Consider the following 21,758-nt stretch of genomic DNA (forward strand, 5'->3'; position numbering starts at 1 on the left):
TCTATCTATCCATAGCTTATTTAGCTATAGTAGCTATAGCTCACTAGGCTAGCAACATTTTTTTACAGAACATTTTAACCATTGAATGCTCTATTAGAGTATTTCGCTACAAAGTGACTGTTCTAATTATTAGAGAGAATGTTGATCAAAGTAGCTAATCTTCTTCATCTTGGCATTTGTTCTTTGTTATCACTACTACCATAGAACCTCTTCTGTTTGTTCGAATTCTTCATAGCCTTGGAAGGTTTACTTCTAACAATGCATGAACTATAAACAATGGGTATTAATTAGAATTTTATAACTTGGGGTGTGATCTTTAAGTTTTGCTGTAAGGAAAAGCGAAAGTATCAGTTAGCTGATGAACATTGGTGAGTATGATTCGGGTGTTATGATGGTTTGGTTGTAGTTGAGGAAGAACTATTAGCTACAACAGCTTGTTGTCTATATTAATAATAATAATGATGGTATTACAGCATAGCTCAGTGGGAAAGTCCCTACTTTGGCACATTAGCTATATTTATTTTGTTCAATGCCAAAGTAGTGACTTTCCACTGAGCTATGCTGTAACACCATCATTCATCTCTTGTTTCACTACTTTTTATTGCATAGATCCCTACTTCATTTTTAAATTAACAAAATTCTTTAAAATACTAGTTTGTTTAGTTTTTTGTTGTGGCACACAGCTAGCTACAATGTAACTTGTATTAGTCCACTTGTATTTTCCACATCTGTAGGTATGGGGAAGGCATATACCATCGCTTATAAACATCTTGCCCATTTGCTCAGTGAGAAGTGGAGTTCCCCATATTCTGTGGTTATGGGCAGGCTTCACTGTAGTTTGGGGTTCTCCTTGCTGCACTCTTCAGTAATGTGTATCAGGGGATCGTATTCTAGATCCAAGCATCCCTGTGTGCCTCCAGCTGTCAACCTTGTTGTTGCTGAGGGGTATGCACCTATCTCCTTTAGAACAATAATGTAGCTAATTGTGCTTGCTTCTTTTTCTTATAAAAATAGCTATGTCTACCAGAACAATGTAACATGTAACTGTTCTATCATACATGACTGTTGTATTAGAGAGCTTAGAGTACATACACATATATACATGACAACAAGTTTACAATACAGCATTTCAATAAATAAAAGAAAAAGAAAGTCTTCACGCTCAAACTGTGAGTAGAGAGGCAAAATCTTCCCAATCCCGTGTTGATGGAATCATTGCTATTACAGATGCAGCATTGCCATGCAAGTTGAACATCGATAGCAACAGGTGTTGCTATTAGAGTGACTGTTGCATTTTAGTATATCTCGAGTCAGCCAAAGGGTGTGCAGCTAACTAGACCAATAAGGAGTGAGGTGATCTTGATTATTGTTAAGTAAATAGCTAGATTGTTAAGAGGTTAGGCCTCTGTACTCTTTCGCCATTAGTCCACCTAGATCTTTATTTGGTGGGCGTGGTTGCAAACCTATTACAAACTGGATCCTAATCGTAAAGTTGCAGATATCTAGCAAGTGTACCTCTTAGAGTAGCACCAGGACTGAAGTGCTTCTGAAATCCAGCTCTGAAATAATTCTGTGGTGTCTAAATATGCTGCTGAAAGAAAGTGTTGATACGGAAAATTAATGCCTTGGTATGGTTTCATTGGATGAAGAAGACAAGCAGCCTGATTGAAGATAAAAGAAAAGACAAGGCGCAGAGGGCTTACACTTGTCGGAACCCCAAAAGGCACATCCCGCTGGTGAGTTTGTTATTATGGCATAAAATGGTGACCATGCGCTGCTTCGTTTGGCCTCTAACCTTGCGACTGTAGGCAGTGAGGCAGGCCAGCCACCTGTAAGTGTTTTTTTGTATTTAATGTATTATATGGACTAGTACTATTCTGTAAAGGTGATTTCATTTTGTAAAATGTCTCTAGGATGATTTTTTTTGAAGGTGGAACTTTGGGTGGCATGTGAAATTTTCAAGGGGATCCCTACTTAAATGGTACGGTAGTACCATACCGTTTGATAGACATACAGGAAAGGATGCTTTTATAAGAAGTTGTACAGCTCAAATTAAAGCTGTGGTTAAAACATTGGATTTGAGGTTTCCTAAAATTTTATGTGTATAATATTATTTTTGCATACAATACAACTCTTAAAATGATTACAAAATACTTACTTAGCACAATAAAACTAAAGATTTTAGACAAAATCCAGACAGTGGCAGATCTGTAGGATTTTGAAAAGAGGGTTTCTGAAAATTAATGGCTATATAGTTACAAAATTAGGCATCCTAGGACATGGCCTGAGAATGTAGAAGCTCTGGGGTTGGATTTTAGGCTAATTTTAGTTCACAATCACAGTAAATCCAAAACTATGATACACATTTAAAAAGTTATGACTAAACCAAAGCTGTGATTGCTCTATTAGAGTAGTTGGTTGACTGCTCTATTAGAGCATCTCGATTGTTTTTAATACAGTAGGAGGTGGAAAGAAGAGTGTTGCTGAAGGTTTCATAGCTACAGTGAATGTTAGCTCAATACACTTGCATGCATGCTACTGGTATAATAGTGTTTTGCTATGATACATGCCAATGCAGCATTAATAAAGCAAGTTAGACTACCATTGAACTAAATTCAAAAGGAGATTTCTGTTGAAACCTCAGAAACCCACCACTGCAATATGAAGTTCATAGGAACTGAAGCAATCACAAGTTAAACACACAATGTTATTTTGCAGCAACATAGAGACAATGTTATTTTGCAGCAGGGTTCTATCGGGGAAAATCTTTTTTTTAAAACTCAAATACTGGAATGGCTATCAACTAGCTATGTTATAAAGAAAGTTAGCACTTTAAAAAGTATTAATTTAAAAATGAAGCAGGGGTTCCACCAATGAAAAGTAGTGAAAAAGGAGATATGAATGATGGTAGCTATTACAACATAGCTATGTGGGAAATTCCCAAGGGCATTGAACAGATGACAGTAACATGCCAATGTAAGGATTTTCCCCACACAGCTATGTTGCAATACCACTATTTAATTTTGTTTCACTGCTTTTATCACTGCAGCCCTACTTCATTTTTAAATTAATGAATATATACTGTTTATAGCACCACAGAAATTGCAATATAGAAACTATAACACAATATATCACAAGGATGTGGTGGAAAGACTATATAATATAGCATGAGATGAGCCAAGTACTATATTAAGCTTGAGACCATGCCTGAGTGTTATATTTAGTGTTTAAGTAAACTTTGAATCCTGGCCAGGCATGGGTGCTATGTTTTACATATTACACCTGTGTATATTTTCATACTATACAAGTGACATATGCTTATGTACTATGAAAAACATAGCACCCATTGGACTCAAATTTTACTCATGCATGGTCCTGAGACTAAAATTAATATATAACACTCACGTATGGCCTCAAGCCTAATAGAGTACTTGTCTTTGCCTCATGCTATATACTAGTCTCTCAACCACATCCTTGTGCTTTATTTTCTGAATTGAAATTTCTGTGGTGCTTTAACTAACATATTCCAAACTAAATATAAGAAATCATAATTTTGGGGTAAAGTGCTGGAAGGAATTTTACACTTGTGTAGGAAGCATGGTTCCTACACGTGTAGTGCTTTATTGAAATTTTTGCAGCATTTTTTTAGGAAATATTCCCACATTGTTGAATTTTGTAAGAAAGATTCCACACATGGCACAAAGTGTAAGACAATAATTCCTACAGGTGTAGGAATTGTTCCTACAAATGTAGGAATTATTCCTACACATTATGTCATGTGTAGGAATCTTTCTTACAAAGTGTGGGGATATTTCCTACAAGATTTCTTAATGTTGCCCTATACGTGTAGGAACCACTGATGCTTCTTACACAAGGGTAAATTTTGGTACATCACAGAAAATTTGCTGTGTTTTAAGAAAAACTTACCGCAACTTAAAGTTTTGGTTTCTTATTTAGTTTGGAACATGTTAACTGGTTTAATGTAAGAATCAGAAGGTGGCTTATCACATCCTGGGATGTCACAGCTAGTGCCAGTGAAAAATGTAGTGCAGCTCATGACTAGCAGAAGGTTGATTAGTACCACATTTTGAACCATGCAGAAGAACTGGAGCAGAATGACTGATTTATAGAGCTAGCTAGCTAGCTATTTGAGTTTAATGGACATAGCTATAGTGTGACCAGCTGAGGTGTGACAGCAAATTTGAAGGCATCAACATACCAAACCAGCTGAAAATCTTCCCTAATTATCTCAGGACTTGCAATGGTGAAAAAGGAGTTTAGGGAACAATTTAATGACTGAGTTGTATGATGACTTTACTGTAATTAGCTATTTAATATTTGTATGTTAACATTTCTGTTATTGGAGAGCTAATTGCAGTCATTCCAGTATAAATCTCTGTGGGTTGTGTAACGTTTACATATAAAGTGTGCCTTATTGCTGTATAGCCTAAATTCCTGTATTTTGAGGGAGAATTTGTTTGCAAATTTTGGGGTTTTGGAGTAAACAGCGAAAATTTTATCCTTGAAAATTAATCTTGATTTCCAATGCATTTTGGGATTGTTTGCAAATCTGCGAAATTTTTATTTTTAGCTACATTGCTCATCCTTGGAAGATATTGCCCCTCAAAATATTTAGGCTACACGGTACCATAAGAAAATAAAGCACTTTTCCTGTTTTTCCTTTAACATTAGATGTTCATACATTACTGTGTAACTTGTTATACTTATATACACTGCAGCAAATCTACTGATTATGATATAATCATACTAAAAACACGATCAGTTGACCGGGTTAGTTCATCAACTTGTTTTATTCATAACAATACTTATCTGATCTGAATAGGAACTGATTGATGAAATGTATGAACATGTGACAGAAAAGTTTGTGGACAGCATTTTATTGTGAGTTAATTTTATTACCTTATTATTTAATTGCTAAGCACATGCATATATATATAATGTAACAAACAATACACATGAACCAACACGTATTGTACATTTTCAAGTCCTTGTATACAGGGTGGCCACAGTGCTCAAACATCTTTGCATGTAAATGTTAGAAACCTTGTTAAATTAATAATCCTTGCATACTAAATGAAATAAATAGCTTTTCTATTGAATCATGACACAGAAAATCATCAAATTCTGGTTTACCATTTTAAAAAACTACAGAGCGAAAAGTGGCCATGCACTCTCATTACAATGTCATTCTAATACTGTATGTATTTCAGACCTGAGGATCTTCAGAAAGTACTGCTCACTTATGACCATCTTGCATTGGGTCGAAGGAGAAGTGACAATGCCATTGTTGCAATGACTGTAGTCAGAGCAGAAATTGATGTCATTGATGGAAAGCGATACAATTTGATCAAAGTAAATAGTTCCACTTGCACTGTACCTTGTAACATTTACATGATCATTTAGGCAGGACTAGCATATGTTGACAAGGAGTACCAAAATGGTGTATTCTTTCCAGCAGTAAGAGCATATTTTTCTCTCAAAGGTAAAAATATACTCAATGAATTGCAATGCATGCATACATTTTTGACAGAGTTGATGCTTTTTCCTGATATTCCATTGTACCATGTGGCAAAATGTTACTCCTACAAAGGCTACTTGGTATGATGAACATAACATTTGTTCTTGCAATATACTATTTTTCTATAGACTGCAATTGCAATGAAACACGGTAAGGTAAGCATAAGCTATAACAGTACGACATATTTTGTTATGGTGTGTGTCCATTAAGGCATATCCAACATATGACAAAGCAACTCCAGAGTGGGAAAAAAAGTGAGAGCATACACTTGTGTAAAGTGTTACATGCAACATAGTAAAGTACATTGATTATATACGTATGTAAGCAAATTTAGAAATTGTTTTTCATGCACAAAGCAAAGCAAAGCCTACAACAGCTGTATGAAGCACAGCTATTGCCGCCCAGCAAACCAGCACTGGGATGCATGTGCACCACTCAGATGTTTGAGCCTTGTGCAGGCAAATCCTCCTGGTAACCCGCGAAAGGACTGTCCAGATCTCACGGAGAGAGGTCGTGGAACCCAAAGTTACACAACGACCTCAACACCGCTAAGCTAGACAAGAAACTTGCTCAAGCAAGCAACAACAACACTAAAGTGGCACAACCGGGAATCGAACCTGAGATCTTTTCATCACCAGGCAGATGCCCTAACCACTTGGCTATGCTACCTCACACACACACACACACACACACACACACACACACACACACACACACACACACACACACACACACACACACACACACACACACACACACACACACACACACACACACACACACACACACACACACACACACACACACACACACTCACACAAAGCAAAAGCAAAACCTTCAGTTACTGTGCTGACGCAGTTGCGCCTGCCCAGTGAACCTGCACTGGGCCACCTGTGCACTACTCAGGTGCTATCAATCAGCACAGACAAATCCTCCTGGGATAGGATTAGTGAGGCTGTACCATATCTCACAGGTGAAGGTGTGGGTACCCGTGGTCCCACCTGGACCTTCACACACACGCTCACGCACGCATGCACATGCACACAAACACACACACACACGCACGCGCGCGTGTACACGCACACATATGCTCACTCTCCATTTAACCATGAATAAATAGCCATGCCGATACATCACATATTTTCACACAGCCTTGTTCAGTTTTCATGGAAGAGATGTCTGACATTTATATACTGCTCCAGCACCTTGAAATACCATTGGCCAGCATGTTGCTAGAGACATGGACATCCTCTGACATGTAGTGTTGCCAAGATATGTTATACATGTATTCATAAATTTGACAGCTTCGGGTGACCTTAAGAGGACTATATAGACTCCATACAACCTGATTTACCATTTTCTCTCAATAGACTACCTCGGTCATAGGAGATACAGTTATGAAAAAAATCATTATACCAGTGGCTAGTTTACTATGTACTTAAATAGTCAAAATACCACTAATCTACCACTGACAATTGCTCTCTCTTACTAAAGTATCATTGTTAACATGCTTAGGATGATAATAAAGTATGGGAGGAAGTATGAGACAAACTTTAATGAAGAGACATTTGTTGTTAAATGCAACCACACAAAAGTTCAAGTGAGTTTTTCTTCTTATTATTAGTGCGAAAAGAAGTTTATGAATTTCTTAGGAAAACAGTGCTATCCTTTCTGACAAAAATAAGGCCAATCCACACATAAACTTTTACTGCAGTCAAAACCCTGAATGGATAAAGGTATGTATGTATGTATGTAGCTATGTATGAAATACGTGCACATTAACTGTGCAGCTCAAATCACACAATGTATCCATGTGTAGAGACATTCTCTACACATCATGCAGTGTTACATGCACCATGGCCTACCTCACATACTGCACTATATAATAGGCCTGAGTCAAATATGATAAAAATTTTGCCCAAAATGCTTTCAGGAATTTCCCAAAGTTTCACCTAATACACTGTTCAGTGTTCCCATCATGCTTGCATTATGCCCTTAAGTTAGCAACATTTCTTACAATTAACTTGGAACATTTTAATCAGTGGATGTTTTATTAGGGTATTTCACTACAAAGTGACTGTTCTATTAGAGAGAATATTGATCTCTGAGGGCTCTATTGCAGTTTCCACTGACTGCTCTATTTAGGAAGTATCGATCTATTTAAGCTCCATAGTTTGAAACATCAACCTAATATGCTAGCATTATGCTGGCATAAGCACTCCAGCCTATTATGCTTTTTATTACGCTGGCATATTTGATGTAGGCCTAACCACATACACGCACACGTACATACACTCGCACACAAAAAGCAAACGCAAAGGATTTCAATGTTGGTAATACATTCCATGCAATGTCACCATATCCTTTCAAATGATAAATAATTTTGTCATATAGTTCACTTATGTGAGTGAGTGCAGTAAAAACCTTAATGAAATAATTAATACTTGTATTGTCCAAATTTTGGTGTCAATATTATTGCCCAAATGATCAATAAAATGGCTGCTTTCTTTCCCTAAAATGCTAGAGATATTGTTCTAGTCTATAAGGATCACATGTGATACCATCAAACAATGGGCTTGCAAATCAAGTCTATAAAATCGAAGAAGATCAAGATACTCTAATACAGCAGTCAAGCACTCTAATAATTTATGACAGACACTTAAAATATACCATGATATAATTATTGTACAGTAGTAGATGAAAGAAAAACTGCTCACTTCCTGGGTTTATTGATAATCCCATGCGTTTGCTCACAATAAACATTCAATGGATAAATACACTAAAACTCAATCAAAAAGTACATCAGCTGTATCATAATGACATGCATGTACTTTAATCCTATTACATGTATCTACATGATCACTACTTGTTTTGTAGTACAATGCTCCCTCAATTATCAGGACCTCTATTATAAATGACTGCTCTATTAGAGTATTTTGTCTAATGTGTATGTTCTATTAGAGTATTTGAACAGTGTTCTGTATGTAAATGAATGGGCTTTGATTATATCCAAACTTTTCAATTATTTGAACATGCCTTGGTCCCAAGGGGGTTGGATAATTGAGGGAGCACTGTATAGGGATAACAGTATAAATACTCATACAGGGTCACTCATTGATCACTATTGCTCACTGTACATGGAATGATGTGGGGAATTTACTGAAAAAAGCAACAATGAAATCACAGTATCTACAACAAGCATCATTAAAAAGTAACTTGTAATAAACAAGCAGCTAACTGCATTTAGCATAGTCCATAATTTCCAGTCTGTATATAATGTACATGTGACACACTATGTGTATAACTCATGTGAGCATGCAGAGCAGTAGAAGCTGTTATTATTAAATAAATTTTACATGCAACTCAGATGAGATATATATCCATCTGCTCGTTAATGTTGTAGCAAATATGTATGATACTTTATCTAAAAATTTCAAATAATTATTCATTACAAGTCACAAACCTTCCAGAGGATACTGAATTAATCACTATTTAGTATATAGATTTCCCTACATTATTCTTTTTATGTATACTGGTCAGTTGCAGTGTACTATCATTCTTAAATGCTTTTGCTGGCCTCGTTATCATGAGGAGTAGCTGGTACTTCCGCTCAAGATATCCAAAAAATGAGAATAACTGGTACCAAGGGTAAATAGTGGAGCAGAGAGTATTCGAACTCCTGTCAAAATGATTGCGTCTATATAGTCGTCTGGCTTTGATAGATCAGACTTGCTAGGAAAAGTTAATTATGTGCGGTATTGCTGCATATTGCAAAGTACATGAAATATTGCTCGCTTGCATGTTGAAGACTAGAAATGGTATGTCCCCAGAAGCTCAGTGGGCAAATACCAGGACTGAGATTGCATTTTAGGTCATTTTTTCACTGTTTTGCTATACAAGTGTAAATACATGATAATATAGAGAATTTGCTTGATCTTTTGCTGTGAATAGTTGAGGGGGAAGGACATAGCCCAGAGATGGCTTCACATTTCCTATGTCTCAGTAAAATTGCAGGAACTCCTCATTTGCTAGATCTCCAATCTTCGACGGTTTCATGAAGTCACTTCATTGTGCATGGTGTTTGAATGAAATATCAACCATGGACATCAAAGGTTCGTGAACTCGTGTCGTTATGCATGCCTCTAAATATGTGAAGCAATGAATAAAGTTTTATGTTTGAAATCAGACTGCTTATACATTGTTCTCAATATTTGGTTGTCAGAAGGAGAAATTAGCTTTTGTAATAGTAATTTGGATAAAGGCATTAGCCTGTACATCCAAATCATACACACTAATTATATACTTTTGGCTTAGCTTCAAATCTCCTTATTGCAAGAACTTTTTTGAATCACAGAGTAAACACTGTCATTAAATGATTATGCAGACCTTGGGCTCTCTTGTCCACCATACATAGTTGTAAAAACTACCCATGCATAAGAAAAAAGGTATAGAACTGAAGACCAACAGAATTTGTTTCTTGCTGTATACAGGTGAGAATTTATAAGCAAAAACAATAAGTTTCAAAATGTTTTAGATACACAAGCTATCTTATTTTCTTTTTTTTCTCATTGAAAATGCTCTCTGATTCAATCTTGTATTGTTCAAATTTCAAAATTTTCCACTTTCAACATATTATTATTCTAACATGCACCTATTCAGTGTTGTGCAATTGTGAGAGGGGTGCATCATGTACTTGGTTGCCTGTACCTACCCAAACTTTTCCATTAGCAAAATACTTCTGAGTCAGGGAGCCATACCTATAATCTAAAGGCAGTATATAAAATATCTACAGGCAGAAAATATTATGAATTTTATGTGGAAATGTCTCCAAATTGCAGTATTTTAGCATCTATTTTTCAAAATTTTCCTGGGGGGGGGCATGCCCCCAGACCCCCCTAGTTCCAGCATCTACCCAAGAGATTAGTACCTTGAGTTAGCCCCCCCCTTTTATAAATCCTAGATCCGCCCCTGTAGCTACTGTACATTACTGAATTACATATAAATTATGTGTATGGGCATGCAAACCATGTATGCATGAGTCTATATCAGTACCTCTGAATTTCGAAGGGTCTTTGTATTGTTTCACCTTAATAGCTAATATCTACACCTGTATCAACAGTTGTACGTATTGATTTGTTGCTATGTATACAATCCACAACTTAAAACTGTGTGTGACAAAGTGAACAAATTAATACCTATAATTGGATGTTGATAGGCATGTTGTTGATAGGCATCAAGACACACGATAGTGTGTCGTGCGGCCCAAGAAGCCGGCGCGCCACACCGTGAGTATATTAACAGGAAGAAAGAAAACGCAATTTTCACATCTATGTAGCTCTGTGATTCCTTATCCGATTGGAACCAAATTTGCTAGAGACGTGCCGCCCAGTTAGGGGAGTCTACATACCAAATTTGAAGAAAATCGCTCTAGCCATTTCCGAGATATGAGCGAACAAAATTTCGTTTTCATTTCTTCGTTTTTTTCTTCATTTCGCACACTTCGCAAAATTCGCCATAAAACACGAATGCGTGCTCAGATTGGGCTGAATTTTGGCACACTTAAAGGGCTCATTAAGGCGGATCTCCGTACCAACTTTGGTAGGAATCCGATGAACATTCACGGAGTTATGACCGATTATTTGCGTAAAATAAAGTCAAAGGTCTGTCACGCCTACAGGGTAAACGCCTTGGAAGAATCAGTTGAAAATTGATATGTAGATGGAGCAACCATCGTAGGAGTGCCTTTTTGTGGTTTGGAAGGAATCGGGATAAAGACCATGGAGATATGACACAAAACCCAACCTGTGTCAAAATTACGCGATCGATTTTTATGAATAAAAAACGAAGTGCATATTTAGCCGGTACCGGTTTGCAAACACTAACGGCTATTGTGCCGGCACTAGTAGGTTGCCCCGAGCATTCAACTTTAGGGCACGCGTCTAGTAGATTGCCCCGAGCATTCAACTTTAGGGGATGCGAAAAGTAGTTCCTTAGCGTTAGGGGTAGTCTAGGGTTCAGCTTTGGTTTCTTCTTCACTCTTGTTATATATAGAAGTCACTTCAGTCGGATGTTTATAACGTAGAAACTAAATAATATGACTAGCTGCAGCACCGGTGGTATAATCGTTACAAACATTGCTTATGAGTACGGATGCCCGGGTTCGAACCGTCGCTTAGACAACTTTTTTTTTTTCGCTTTCTTAGGTTTTTTGTACAAGTTTTTTTTTAATGCACGTAACATTCTAAGTATTATACCCTCCACTGCCGGCAAAATAGCCGGCAAAACAGTGTATCCGGTACCGGCTCTATATAACCTGCCAATAAAAAAACTATTAGTTTTCGTGTCTACCAGGCAAACCGCCTAGAGCAACGAGCTGAAAATCATTATGTAGCTGGAATAATCATCATAGAAAGTTCTTGCAGTAGTACAGAAGAATCGGATTACAAATCACGGAGTTATGATTCGAAAGGCAACTACGTGCAGCAAATGCGAGATCGAGATACTCTAATAGAACAGTCACCCTAATAAAGCATTCAGCTGCATGTATAATTTACTCAGTTATATTACATTGCAAGTTATTCTGTAGGAATTCAGCTACAAACAAGTCACCCTGTAGTCAGATCAGCTAGAAGAAGGTACCTAATAGAGAGTTCAGCTACAAAGAAGCCATCATGTAGAGAGTTCAGCTCAAATAAATCACCCTGTAGAGAATTCAGCTACAAACAAATTGCCCTGTAGAGAGATCAGCTAGAAGAAGTTACCTTGTAGAGAGTTCAGTTACAAAGAAACAATCATGCAAAGAGTTTAGCTGCAAACAAATCACCCAGTAGAAAGTTCCGCTATGAACAGATCACACTGTAGAGAGTTCAGTTAGAATCAAGTCATCCTGTAGATAGATCAGCTAGAAGAAGTCACTTTGTAGAGAGTTCAGCTACACAGAAACCACCATGTAAGAGAGTTCAGCTGCAAACAAATCACCTGTAGAGAGTTCAGCTAGGAACAAGTCACCCTGTACAGAGATCAGCTAGAAACAAGTCATCCTGTAGAGAGTTCAGCTAGAAGAAGTTACATTGTAGAGAGTTCGGTTACAAAGAAACTACCATGTAGAGAGTTCAGCTGCAAACAAATCACCCTGTAGAGGGTTCAGCTACAAACAAGTCACCCTGTAGAGAGTTCAGTTAGAAGAAGTTACATTGTAGAGAGATCAGCTAGAAACAAGTCACCCTGTAGAGAGTTCAGCTAGAAGAAATTACATTGTAGAGAGTTCAGCTACAAAGAAACTACCATGTACAGAGTTCAACTGCAAACAAATTGCCCTGTAGAGAATTCAGCTACAAACAAATCACCCTGTAGAAAGATCAGCTAGAAGAAGTTACCTTGTAGAGAGTTCAGCTACAAACAAATCACCCTGTAGAGAGTTCAGCTACAAACAAGTCATCCTGTAGAGAGTTCAGCTAGAAGAAGTTACATTGTAGAAAGTTCAGCTACAAAGAAACTACCATGTACAGAGTTCAGCAACAAACAAATTTCCCTGTAGAGAATTCAGCTACAGACAAATCACCTTGTAGAAAGATCAGCTAGAAGAAGTTACCTTGTAGAGAGTTCAGCTACAAAGAAACTACCATGTAGAGAGTTCAGCTGCAAACAAATTGCCCTGTAGAGAAATCAGCTACAAACAAATAACCCTGTAGAAAGATCAGCTAGAAGAAGTTACCTTGTAGAGAGTTTAGCAACAAACAAATCACCCTGTAGAGAGTTCAGCTACAAACAAATCACCCTGTAGAGAGTTCAGCTAGAAACAAGTCACCCTGTAGAGAGATCAGCTAGAAACAAGTCACCGGTAGAGAGTTCAGCTAGAAGAAGTTACATTGTAGAGAGTTCAGCTACAAAGAAACTACCATGTAGAGAGTTCAGCAGCAAACAAATTGCCCTGTAGAGACTTCAGCTACAGACAAATCACCTTGTAGAAAGATCAGCTAGAAGAAGTTACCTTGTAGAGAGTTCAGCTACAAACAAATCACCCTGTACAGTTCTCCTTACCATAAACTTCCGAAATATTAAAAAAACATTTTTTTTCAACTTTACAATAGCAAATCCTAACCACCTCATAAACTTTTGTGTTGCTTTATACGAATTATTAAACAAAAATCAAGCCAATTAGCTTAGATTATCACATATTTTAAATTAATTTCATAAAATTCTGAAGCAAGAATTTCTGCATGCTGCAGAGATTGAGTAATATATGCACAAGCAAATACGCTATGCTAAAATTATTCTGTAATGTTTTCTACATTGCAGTATGGATTCTGCTCCACACAAAAGAATTTTAGTCCCTACAAGTATATGGTAGTACATACGCTTTTTGGGTTTGTCACATAATTGTTCACATAAATCATTTAAAAGTAGCAATCAAAAAAATGCTCTGTATTTTCTTTCATTTACCATAGGTGAGCACATTAAATCTTGTAAATGTAGAATGTTACATTTTTCATTTGAACTGTTACATTTTTCATGAAAATCAGAGATTTTCAAGCTCAAATATCAATGTCTCCTTGCAAACACTTTGCAAATAGGTTCTCAAGATAAATAGCTAATTTTGTGTCATAGTTTCAAATTTAATGGTAATATCATTTTCCATTACTGAGTTATGATTTTTAAGAATCGTGGCAACATTTTGGAAGTTTATGGTAAGGAGAACTATAGAGGGTTCAGCTACAAACAAGTCACCCTGTAGAGAGTTCAGATAGAAGAAGTTACATTGTAGAGAGATCAGCTAGAAACAAGTCACCCTGTAGAGAGTTCAGCTAGAAGAAGTTACATTATAGAGAGTTCAGCTACAAAGAAACTACCATGTAAAGAGTTCAACTGCAAACAAATTGCCCTGTAGACAATTCAGTTACAAACAAATCACCCTGTAGAAAGTTCAGCTAGAAGAAGTTACCTTGTAGAGAGTTCAGCTACAAACAAATCACCCTGTAGAGAGTTCAGCTAGAAACAAGTCACCCTGTAGAGAGTTCAGCTAGAAGAAGTTACATTGTAGAGAGTTCAGCTACAAAGAAACTACCATGTAGAGAGTTCAGCTGCAAACAAATTGCCCTGTAGACAATTCAGCTACAGACAAATCAACTTGTAGAAAGATCATCTAGAAGAAGTTACCTTGTAGAGAGTTTAGCAACAAACAAATCACCCTGTAGAGGGTTCAGCTACATACAAGTCACCCTTTAGAGAGTTCAGCTAGAAGAAGTTACATTGTAGAGAGTTCAGCTACTAAGAAACTACCATGTAGAGAGTTCAGCTGCAAACAAATTCCCTGTAGAGACAAACAAATCACCCTGTAGAAAGATCAGCTAGAAGAAGTTACCTTGTAGAGAGTTCAGCTACAAACAAATCACCCTGTAGAGAGTTCAGCTAGAAACAAGTCACCCTGTAGAGAGATCAGCTAGAAACAAGTCACCCTGTAGAGAGTTCAGCTACAAACAAATCACCCTGTAGAGAGTTCAGCTACAAAGAAACTACCATGTAGAGGGTTCAGCTGCAAACAAATTGCCCTGTAGAGAATTCAGCTACAAACAAATCACCTTGTAGAAAGATCAGCTAGAAGAAGTTACCTTGTAGAGAGTTCAGCTACAAACAAGTCACCCTGTAGAGAGTTCAGCTAGAAACAAGTCACCCTGTAGAGAGATCAGCTAGAAACAAGTCACCCATAGAGAGTTCAGCTAGAAGAAGTTACATTGTAGCAGTTTAGCTGCAAACAAATCACCCTGTAGAGAATTCAGCTACAAACAAATCACCCTGTAGAAAGATCAGCTAGAAGAAGTTACCTTGTAGAGAGTTCAGCTACAAACAAATCACCCTGTAGAGAGTTCAGCTAGAAACAAGTCACCCTGTAGAGAGATCAGCTAGAAACAAGCCACCCGTAGAGAGTTCAGCTAGAAGAAGTTACATTGTAGCAGTTTAGCTGCAAACAAATCGCCCTGTAGAGAATTCAGCTACAGACAAATCACCCTGTAGAAAGATCAGCTAGAAGAAGTCACCTTGTAGAGAGTTCAGCTACAAACAAATCACCCTGTAGAGAGTTCAGCTACAAACAAGTGATCCGGTAGAGAGATCAGCCACAAGGATCACCTTGCAGAGAGGTTAGCTACAAAGAAATCACCCTGCTTCATCTTTTCTTCTTCCTGTAGTAAAGAAAAAATGACAGGTTAAAAAGCCCTAAAGCCGGCCATAGGCCGGCTTTATGGCCGGCTTTGGGGTATACAAATACAAAAAGAAGTGAAATCTAATCCAAAACAACCAAGCTGTAAAAAAAGAGTGCGGCCCTGAGAAAGGCTATGGTGAAAAAAGATGTGAAATCCAAGGTGGCGGCCAAGAAATGGCTGTGATGGTAGGTTAATGGTAAAAATTTTAATAACAACAATTCAGGTGAATTTGGTGCCGCTTGGTCTTAGCACAAAATTCACCTGAATTGTCATTATTAAAATTTTTACCATTAACCTACCATCACAGCCATTTCTTGGCCGCCACCTTGGATTTCACATCTTTTTTCACCATAGCCTTTCTCAGGGCCGCACTCTTTTTTTACAGCTTGGCTGTTTTGGATTAGATATATATATCAAGATGATACCTATATGAATTGGGAAACATGTATAAAAATTTCTTTCTATTTTTTTGAGATTCAGAGGTATATATACATTCTTCCCAGAATACACTGGATAGTGCATGAGCTATCATCAGTGACTAGACTTAATTCTGAATATAACAACCCACATGAAACTGACTTTACATTATATATGTGCTGCTTTTTTCTTTTGTTGTTTTTTTTAATGTAGAATTTAGCAGATACCTGCATGTTTACAAGATTGATCAATGGCTTAAGGTTAGTTGATTGATACAGTAAAGTAAGCATTCTGCATGACCACCAGGCCTGCTACTTTCTCTCTTGATTCTGCTGCTGGAATCAGAATATATTACTGTTACTGAAGTTACAACATTTAACTAAATGGATGTACGTAGTTAGCTATGTTTGGTGGTGAAAATTGAGTAGCAGCCACTTTCAGGGCTTGTGGGCTCTGAAAATACACCTTAACAAGGATAGTTTAGTAGTTTAGTATAGTAGTCCGGGCCATGAGCAAAATTCACCTAATTGTATATTGCTTGACCATTCTGGCTTCCTCATGCTAATATGTCACAAACATTTTGTCTCATATGCAGTTGCATAACTTATACATAGTGCAGCATAGGCAGACCTGAAGAGAGGCCATAGAAGATGCAGTTTATAAATGAATTTTACATGTATAACTGTACACTGTGAATAAATTGATACAAAGAAGTACTGAATTTTTTGTGTCAAGATTGAGATGTTCTAATAGAACAGTCACATTTCTAGTAGCATTCAATTTTTGAGAGTATTATATACAACAATACTGTGCCATATTTTGATTTATACCTTCAAACAGGTTTATCTCAGATAGGCCAACTTATTTTCTAGGTTTTTTTTTTTAGGTTAATACTTGCTTTTCAAAGCATATAGCTAAGTTGTTAACTATCAAAAATGCTATAAAATTCAAACCTATAAATGAGGCCTAATATGAACAGCATAGGCAGATCTGAGGGGGGGCCAAGGGGTGCCATGCCCCCTGGCCCTTCTCTTCCCCCCCTTGGACATACAGTACTATATTGATACCAGAAACTAGAGTCATGCATTCACACTGTAGTCAGAAGTATAGAAAACCAATGGGCAAATAGAAGACAACAAGATACTCTAATAGAGCAGTCACTACTCTAATAGAACAGTCGCAATTCTAATACATCAATTTGCAATTTTTACAGATCATAACAATGCTAGCTACTGATTTAGTACACACTTTACCATCAAACAGGTTTATCTCAGATAGGGTAACCAATCTTTGTACACATTGCAAAGCATACACTTTGTTAGCTAAGTGCTATCAAAAATTCTCTCAAATTCAACTCTAGGAGGTCTAATTTTAAAAATTTTCTCCTACTACAGTCTAAAAACTGTATTTTCATCATTTATACAGCTATATGCTGAATAAAGTTATGCAAATGAATATAACTTGTGTACTAGAATTCCATTCTTATCCTCTTAGTGGAATAAATACTGTTGTGCACTGAAATTTCTTGCCCCCCTCCCTTGACAGTGTCTCCTATAGATCTGCCTATGAGTTGAACAGAAAATACCTATAGAGTTTTATGGTTTTATGTCCTTCATTCATCAAGCTATGTCAACCAAAGAATATAGCTTATGTATACTGACAATAGAATTCCATTCTTTACATGTCATATCCCAGCCCCCCAACAGTGTCTACTAGATCTACCTATAAGTGCAAGCATGATGATGCATGAATTTATTCTTTACTAAATTATACACAGCAAATCTACTGATTATGATGTTATTGTGCTAAAAACACAATCAATTGACCAGGTTAGTTCATTGACTTGTTTTAATAACAATTTCATAGATGTTATATTAGGAATTGATTGATGAAATTTATCATAAGCACTTGACAGCAAAGTTCTTGGATAGTGATTTAATGTAAGTTGATCAACCATCTTATTATAGTATTTGTAAACTACAAGTATTCAGTGCTGATCAAATTCTTGACTATAAATATTTAACCATTTAACATTCTCTCATAAAATTAATTTCATTGAGGTACCATCCCTATTGTGAGAAGATTATTGAAAGCCTGCTCTAAATTATGATGAATTGGAGACAAAATATGTTGTTAATAATATAAGTACGATTGCACAATTCACTACATGTACGTTCTATGTGCAGTGCAGAAATTCAATTCTGGCTTACTATGTTTTGTTTAATTGATAGAACAAGAGTCACTAAATTATAAGCCACACTTTTCATTCAAAACTTCTCGTTTTCTGTGATAGACCTGAGGATCTTCAGAAAGCACTACTCACTTATGACTATCTTGTATTGGGACGTAGTAGAACAAACAATTCTATTGTAGCAATGATTGTGTTTGGATCAGAAATTGATATAATCAATGGAAAACAATACAATTTGCTTAGGGTAAACAACTGATTGTTTACTGTACATGTTAATTTAGTTTGCACTAGCATTTGTAGACAAGGAGTATCAAAATGGAGTATTCTTTCTACTAGTAAAAGCATATTTCTCTCTTAAAGGTATAAAGTTGCATTATGCTTTAGCTGAAACCTACCATATATGTACAGAGTTAATGCTTCATCCTGATATTCCACTATATCATGTGGCTAAATGCTTCACCTACAAAAGTTACCTGGTAGGGTTCCATAATGCATCTGCTTTCTCTTAATACTATAATTTTATTACAGACCGCAACAAGACAAGATGAGGTACGTATGCACAAGTGTACGTATATGTATCTTGTTATGGTGTGGCCCCATGTGTAGCTATATCCAAGATACAACAAGGCAACCCCAGATTGGGAAAGAAAGTAAGTTTTTGTCATGCATAGCAATGGCCATGCTCGACTGGTACACCATATAGTAGTGAGAAAAAGTTTAATCTAGAATTTAGCTCATTCCCCAAATTACCTACCACTGCTTCGTTCTGTTATGCATGTCAAACAACACTGCTGGAATGTTATTTTCAGTATGATTCATGTACTTTGGAGACAATATTATTATCTCTATAACGATAAAGCAACCCTCTTGACTGTATTGTCTATAGCTAGATAATGCTTTAGAATATTGTGTATCTAATTTTACTTAGGATTATAATAAAGTATGGAAGAAGGTATGAGACAGAAAATGCAAAATTTTGTGAAGAGACTTTTGTTGTCAAACGTGAACATACGAAAATTAAAGTAAGCAATATTTTTCTTGTTATTGTGAAGTCAAAGTATGATTTCCTTAGGAAAATATTGCTACTATTTCTGATGAAGAGATGGCTAATCCACACATAAAGTTTTACTGCAGTCGAAACCCAGGATGGTCTAAGGTACGTATAGCAATAATCACAACACGCTTATACACATGTGCATGCACATAGTTATTGTTATTGTTATTACAGCTTTACAGTGTACGACATATAATGTGTATGCTTACAGTGACCAGTACTGAGGGTCTGACAGCAACATGTGTTGCAGCCTTTCGATTACAAACAGGAACTAGAGACTTAAACATTACTTAACCTATACAGTAGCTACAACAAGGTGAAACAGAAAATGGGACAAAGAAAGGAAAAAAATCCCTCCTACCCCAGGGTACCACCAGTGGTTGTTTTTTAAATGCAGCAGCTCCTATTCTTAATCACAAAATTTATGCAAGAGGCTACAGCAGTGCACAATACAACACCCTTTTAAGTTGTTGTATGGGTGCTGATATAAAAGAACATAACACAGATAGCATTATGTACCACTTATGCTGGTCAGCAAAGCCACAGGTATTTTGAGATGTCACCTTGTGAATATACACACAAACCTACATACATACATGTATAGCTCTACACACACAAGTTCATATGCACACATATGCATAGCACACACACACACGCACACACACACACACACACACACACACACACTCACACTCACACATATACACACACATGCACACACATTCACTCACAACACATTTGCACATATACACACACAAACACACACACACACACACACACACACACACACACACATACACCCACACCCACACACACACACACACACATAGCTACACACAAGTTTATATACACATAAGCATGCATGTATACACAGCACACACACACACACATGCACACACACATGCACACACACACACACACACACACACATACACACACACACACACACACACACATACAATCTTATGCACACACATACAATCTTATGCACACACATACAATCTTATGCACACACGTGCTCAAAACACATTTCTACACATATGCAAACACACTTATGCAGACATGTACACACATACACATACTCATGCTTAAGCACGCATGCTTGCATGCACACACACACACACACACACACACACACATACACAAAGCATTGAGCTACTGTGCAAGGACAGTCACGTTTACCTAGTGAACCAGCGTTAGGACACCTGTGTGCTATGCTGTGATGCAAATCCTCTTGAAACAGGACTATAGTAATCTCCAGATGCTGTACCATGTCTCACAGGTGTTTGGGCACACAAAGTCCCACCTAAATCTTTACCCACTGTGTGAGACATGGACAGTTGGTTCCCCAGTTAACACCAGGTACCCATTGTTGTTAAAGATGGGTAGGCTGCTTCTCCAGTTGACATACCCCATTATAACAGCTTCCAGGCCCATCACATGGATGTCAACAGCTACAGCGGAGTACAGCCCCTACCCCCACCCTACCACCCATCCCCATACACACACAAACACACACTTAATGATTCAACACGATAACTTACTGTAAGGATTTTGATATAAAAAGTTAAGTCTGTAAATTAAAAATTACTTTCAAGAGATAGCCACATTCTCAATGTTATTAATAATAAGGCCATAGGTTGAATCAATAAATATGTATGAGTACTCAATCTGATTATAGAGAAGTCTGTGTTACTAGGTAATACTCGTGTACACACACACAAGTAACAAATATATGTATAATATGGACTCTTTCAATCCTTAATAAGCCATCTGTTTGTGGTATAGTTGTGGCATAGGATAATGTATGGATTATAGTGAATAGCATAAGATTTTTGACATTACAGGGTCATTCATTGGTTGCAGTTGCTTTGTGTACATGGAATGATGTGGGAGAATCATTAAGAAAAGCAGTGATGAGATCAAGGTATCAGCAATCAGCTTTATTAAGAAGTCGTTTATGATCAGAGCTTGCATACATATTTAATGTACATTTATGTTATCATCTTTGATCTTTTAATATAGACCTAAGTGTACAATGTTAACTTAATCTATTAATATCCTATGTGCATAAACTTCAGCATAAAATAATGGAAAGAAACCAGCTATATACCCCTGCAAGGATGTACATAATACATGTTCAGCATGCATTCAAACCAGGAGCAAATATAGGGGCTATATATAGCACAGGGAGCAAGCATGTGCAGGGGGACAAGTGTAGGATGTTTGTGTGCTGAAGCTTCATCCTTAAAGTTAAAAGAATGTTGCAGCATGTAAGGCAGTTGAATTCCCCTGCTTATACAGGATATATTCATGCATATAAATTTTCCTCTTTTTGCCATTTTTGCAAACATGCAG

General features: G+C 37.0%; 2 protein-coding genes across 2 annotated transcripts; both read left to right on the top strand.

Moving 5' to 3' along the window:
• The first annotated feature begins 315 nt into the window (after positions 1 to 315).
• On the top strand, positions 316 to 8,849 carry LOC136251857 (uncharacterized). Its single transcript, XM_066044257.1, has 11 exons — positions 316 to 368; positions 4,740 to 4,791; positions 4,844 to 4,902; positions 5,232 to 5,373; positions 5,425 to 5,503; positions 5,552 to 5,619; positions 5,668 to 5,694; positions 5,750 to 5,793; positions 7,055 to 7,139; positions 7,192 to 7,275; positions 8,645 to 8,849. The coding sequence occupies exons 3-11, from the start codon at positions 4,859 to 4,861 to the stop codon at positions 8,759 to 8,761; spliced, it is 690 nt and encodes a 229-aa protein (XP_065900329.1). The 5' UTR covers positions 316 to 368; positions 4,740 to 4,791; positions 4,844 to 4,858; the 3' UTR covers positions 8,762 to 8,849.
• A 7,537-nt stretch (positions 8,850 to 16,386) lies between these two features.
• LOC136248365 (uncharacterized) lies at positions 16,387 to 21,450 on the top strand. Its single transcript, XM_066040150.1, has 7 exons — positions 16,387 to 16,415; positions 17,933 to 17,984; positions 18,034 to 18,095; positions 19,275 to 19,368; positions 19,419 to 19,502; positions 21,248 to 21,327; positions 21,426 to 21,450. The coding sequence occupies exons 1-7, from the start codon at positions 16,387 to 16,389 to the stop codon at positions 21,448 to 21,450; spliced, it is 426 nt and encodes a 141-aa protein (XP_065896222.1).
• The last annotated feature ends 308 nt before the right edge of the window (positions 21,451 to 21,758 follow it).

The sequence above is a fragment of the Dysidea avara genome, chromosome 3 (genome assembly GCF_963678975.1).
Source record: "Dysidea avara chromosome 3, odDysAvar1.4, whole genome shotgun sequence".
Classification (NCBI taxonomy): Eukaryota; Metazoa; Porifera; class Demospongiae; order Dictyoceratida; family Dysideidae; genus Dysidea; species Dysidea avara.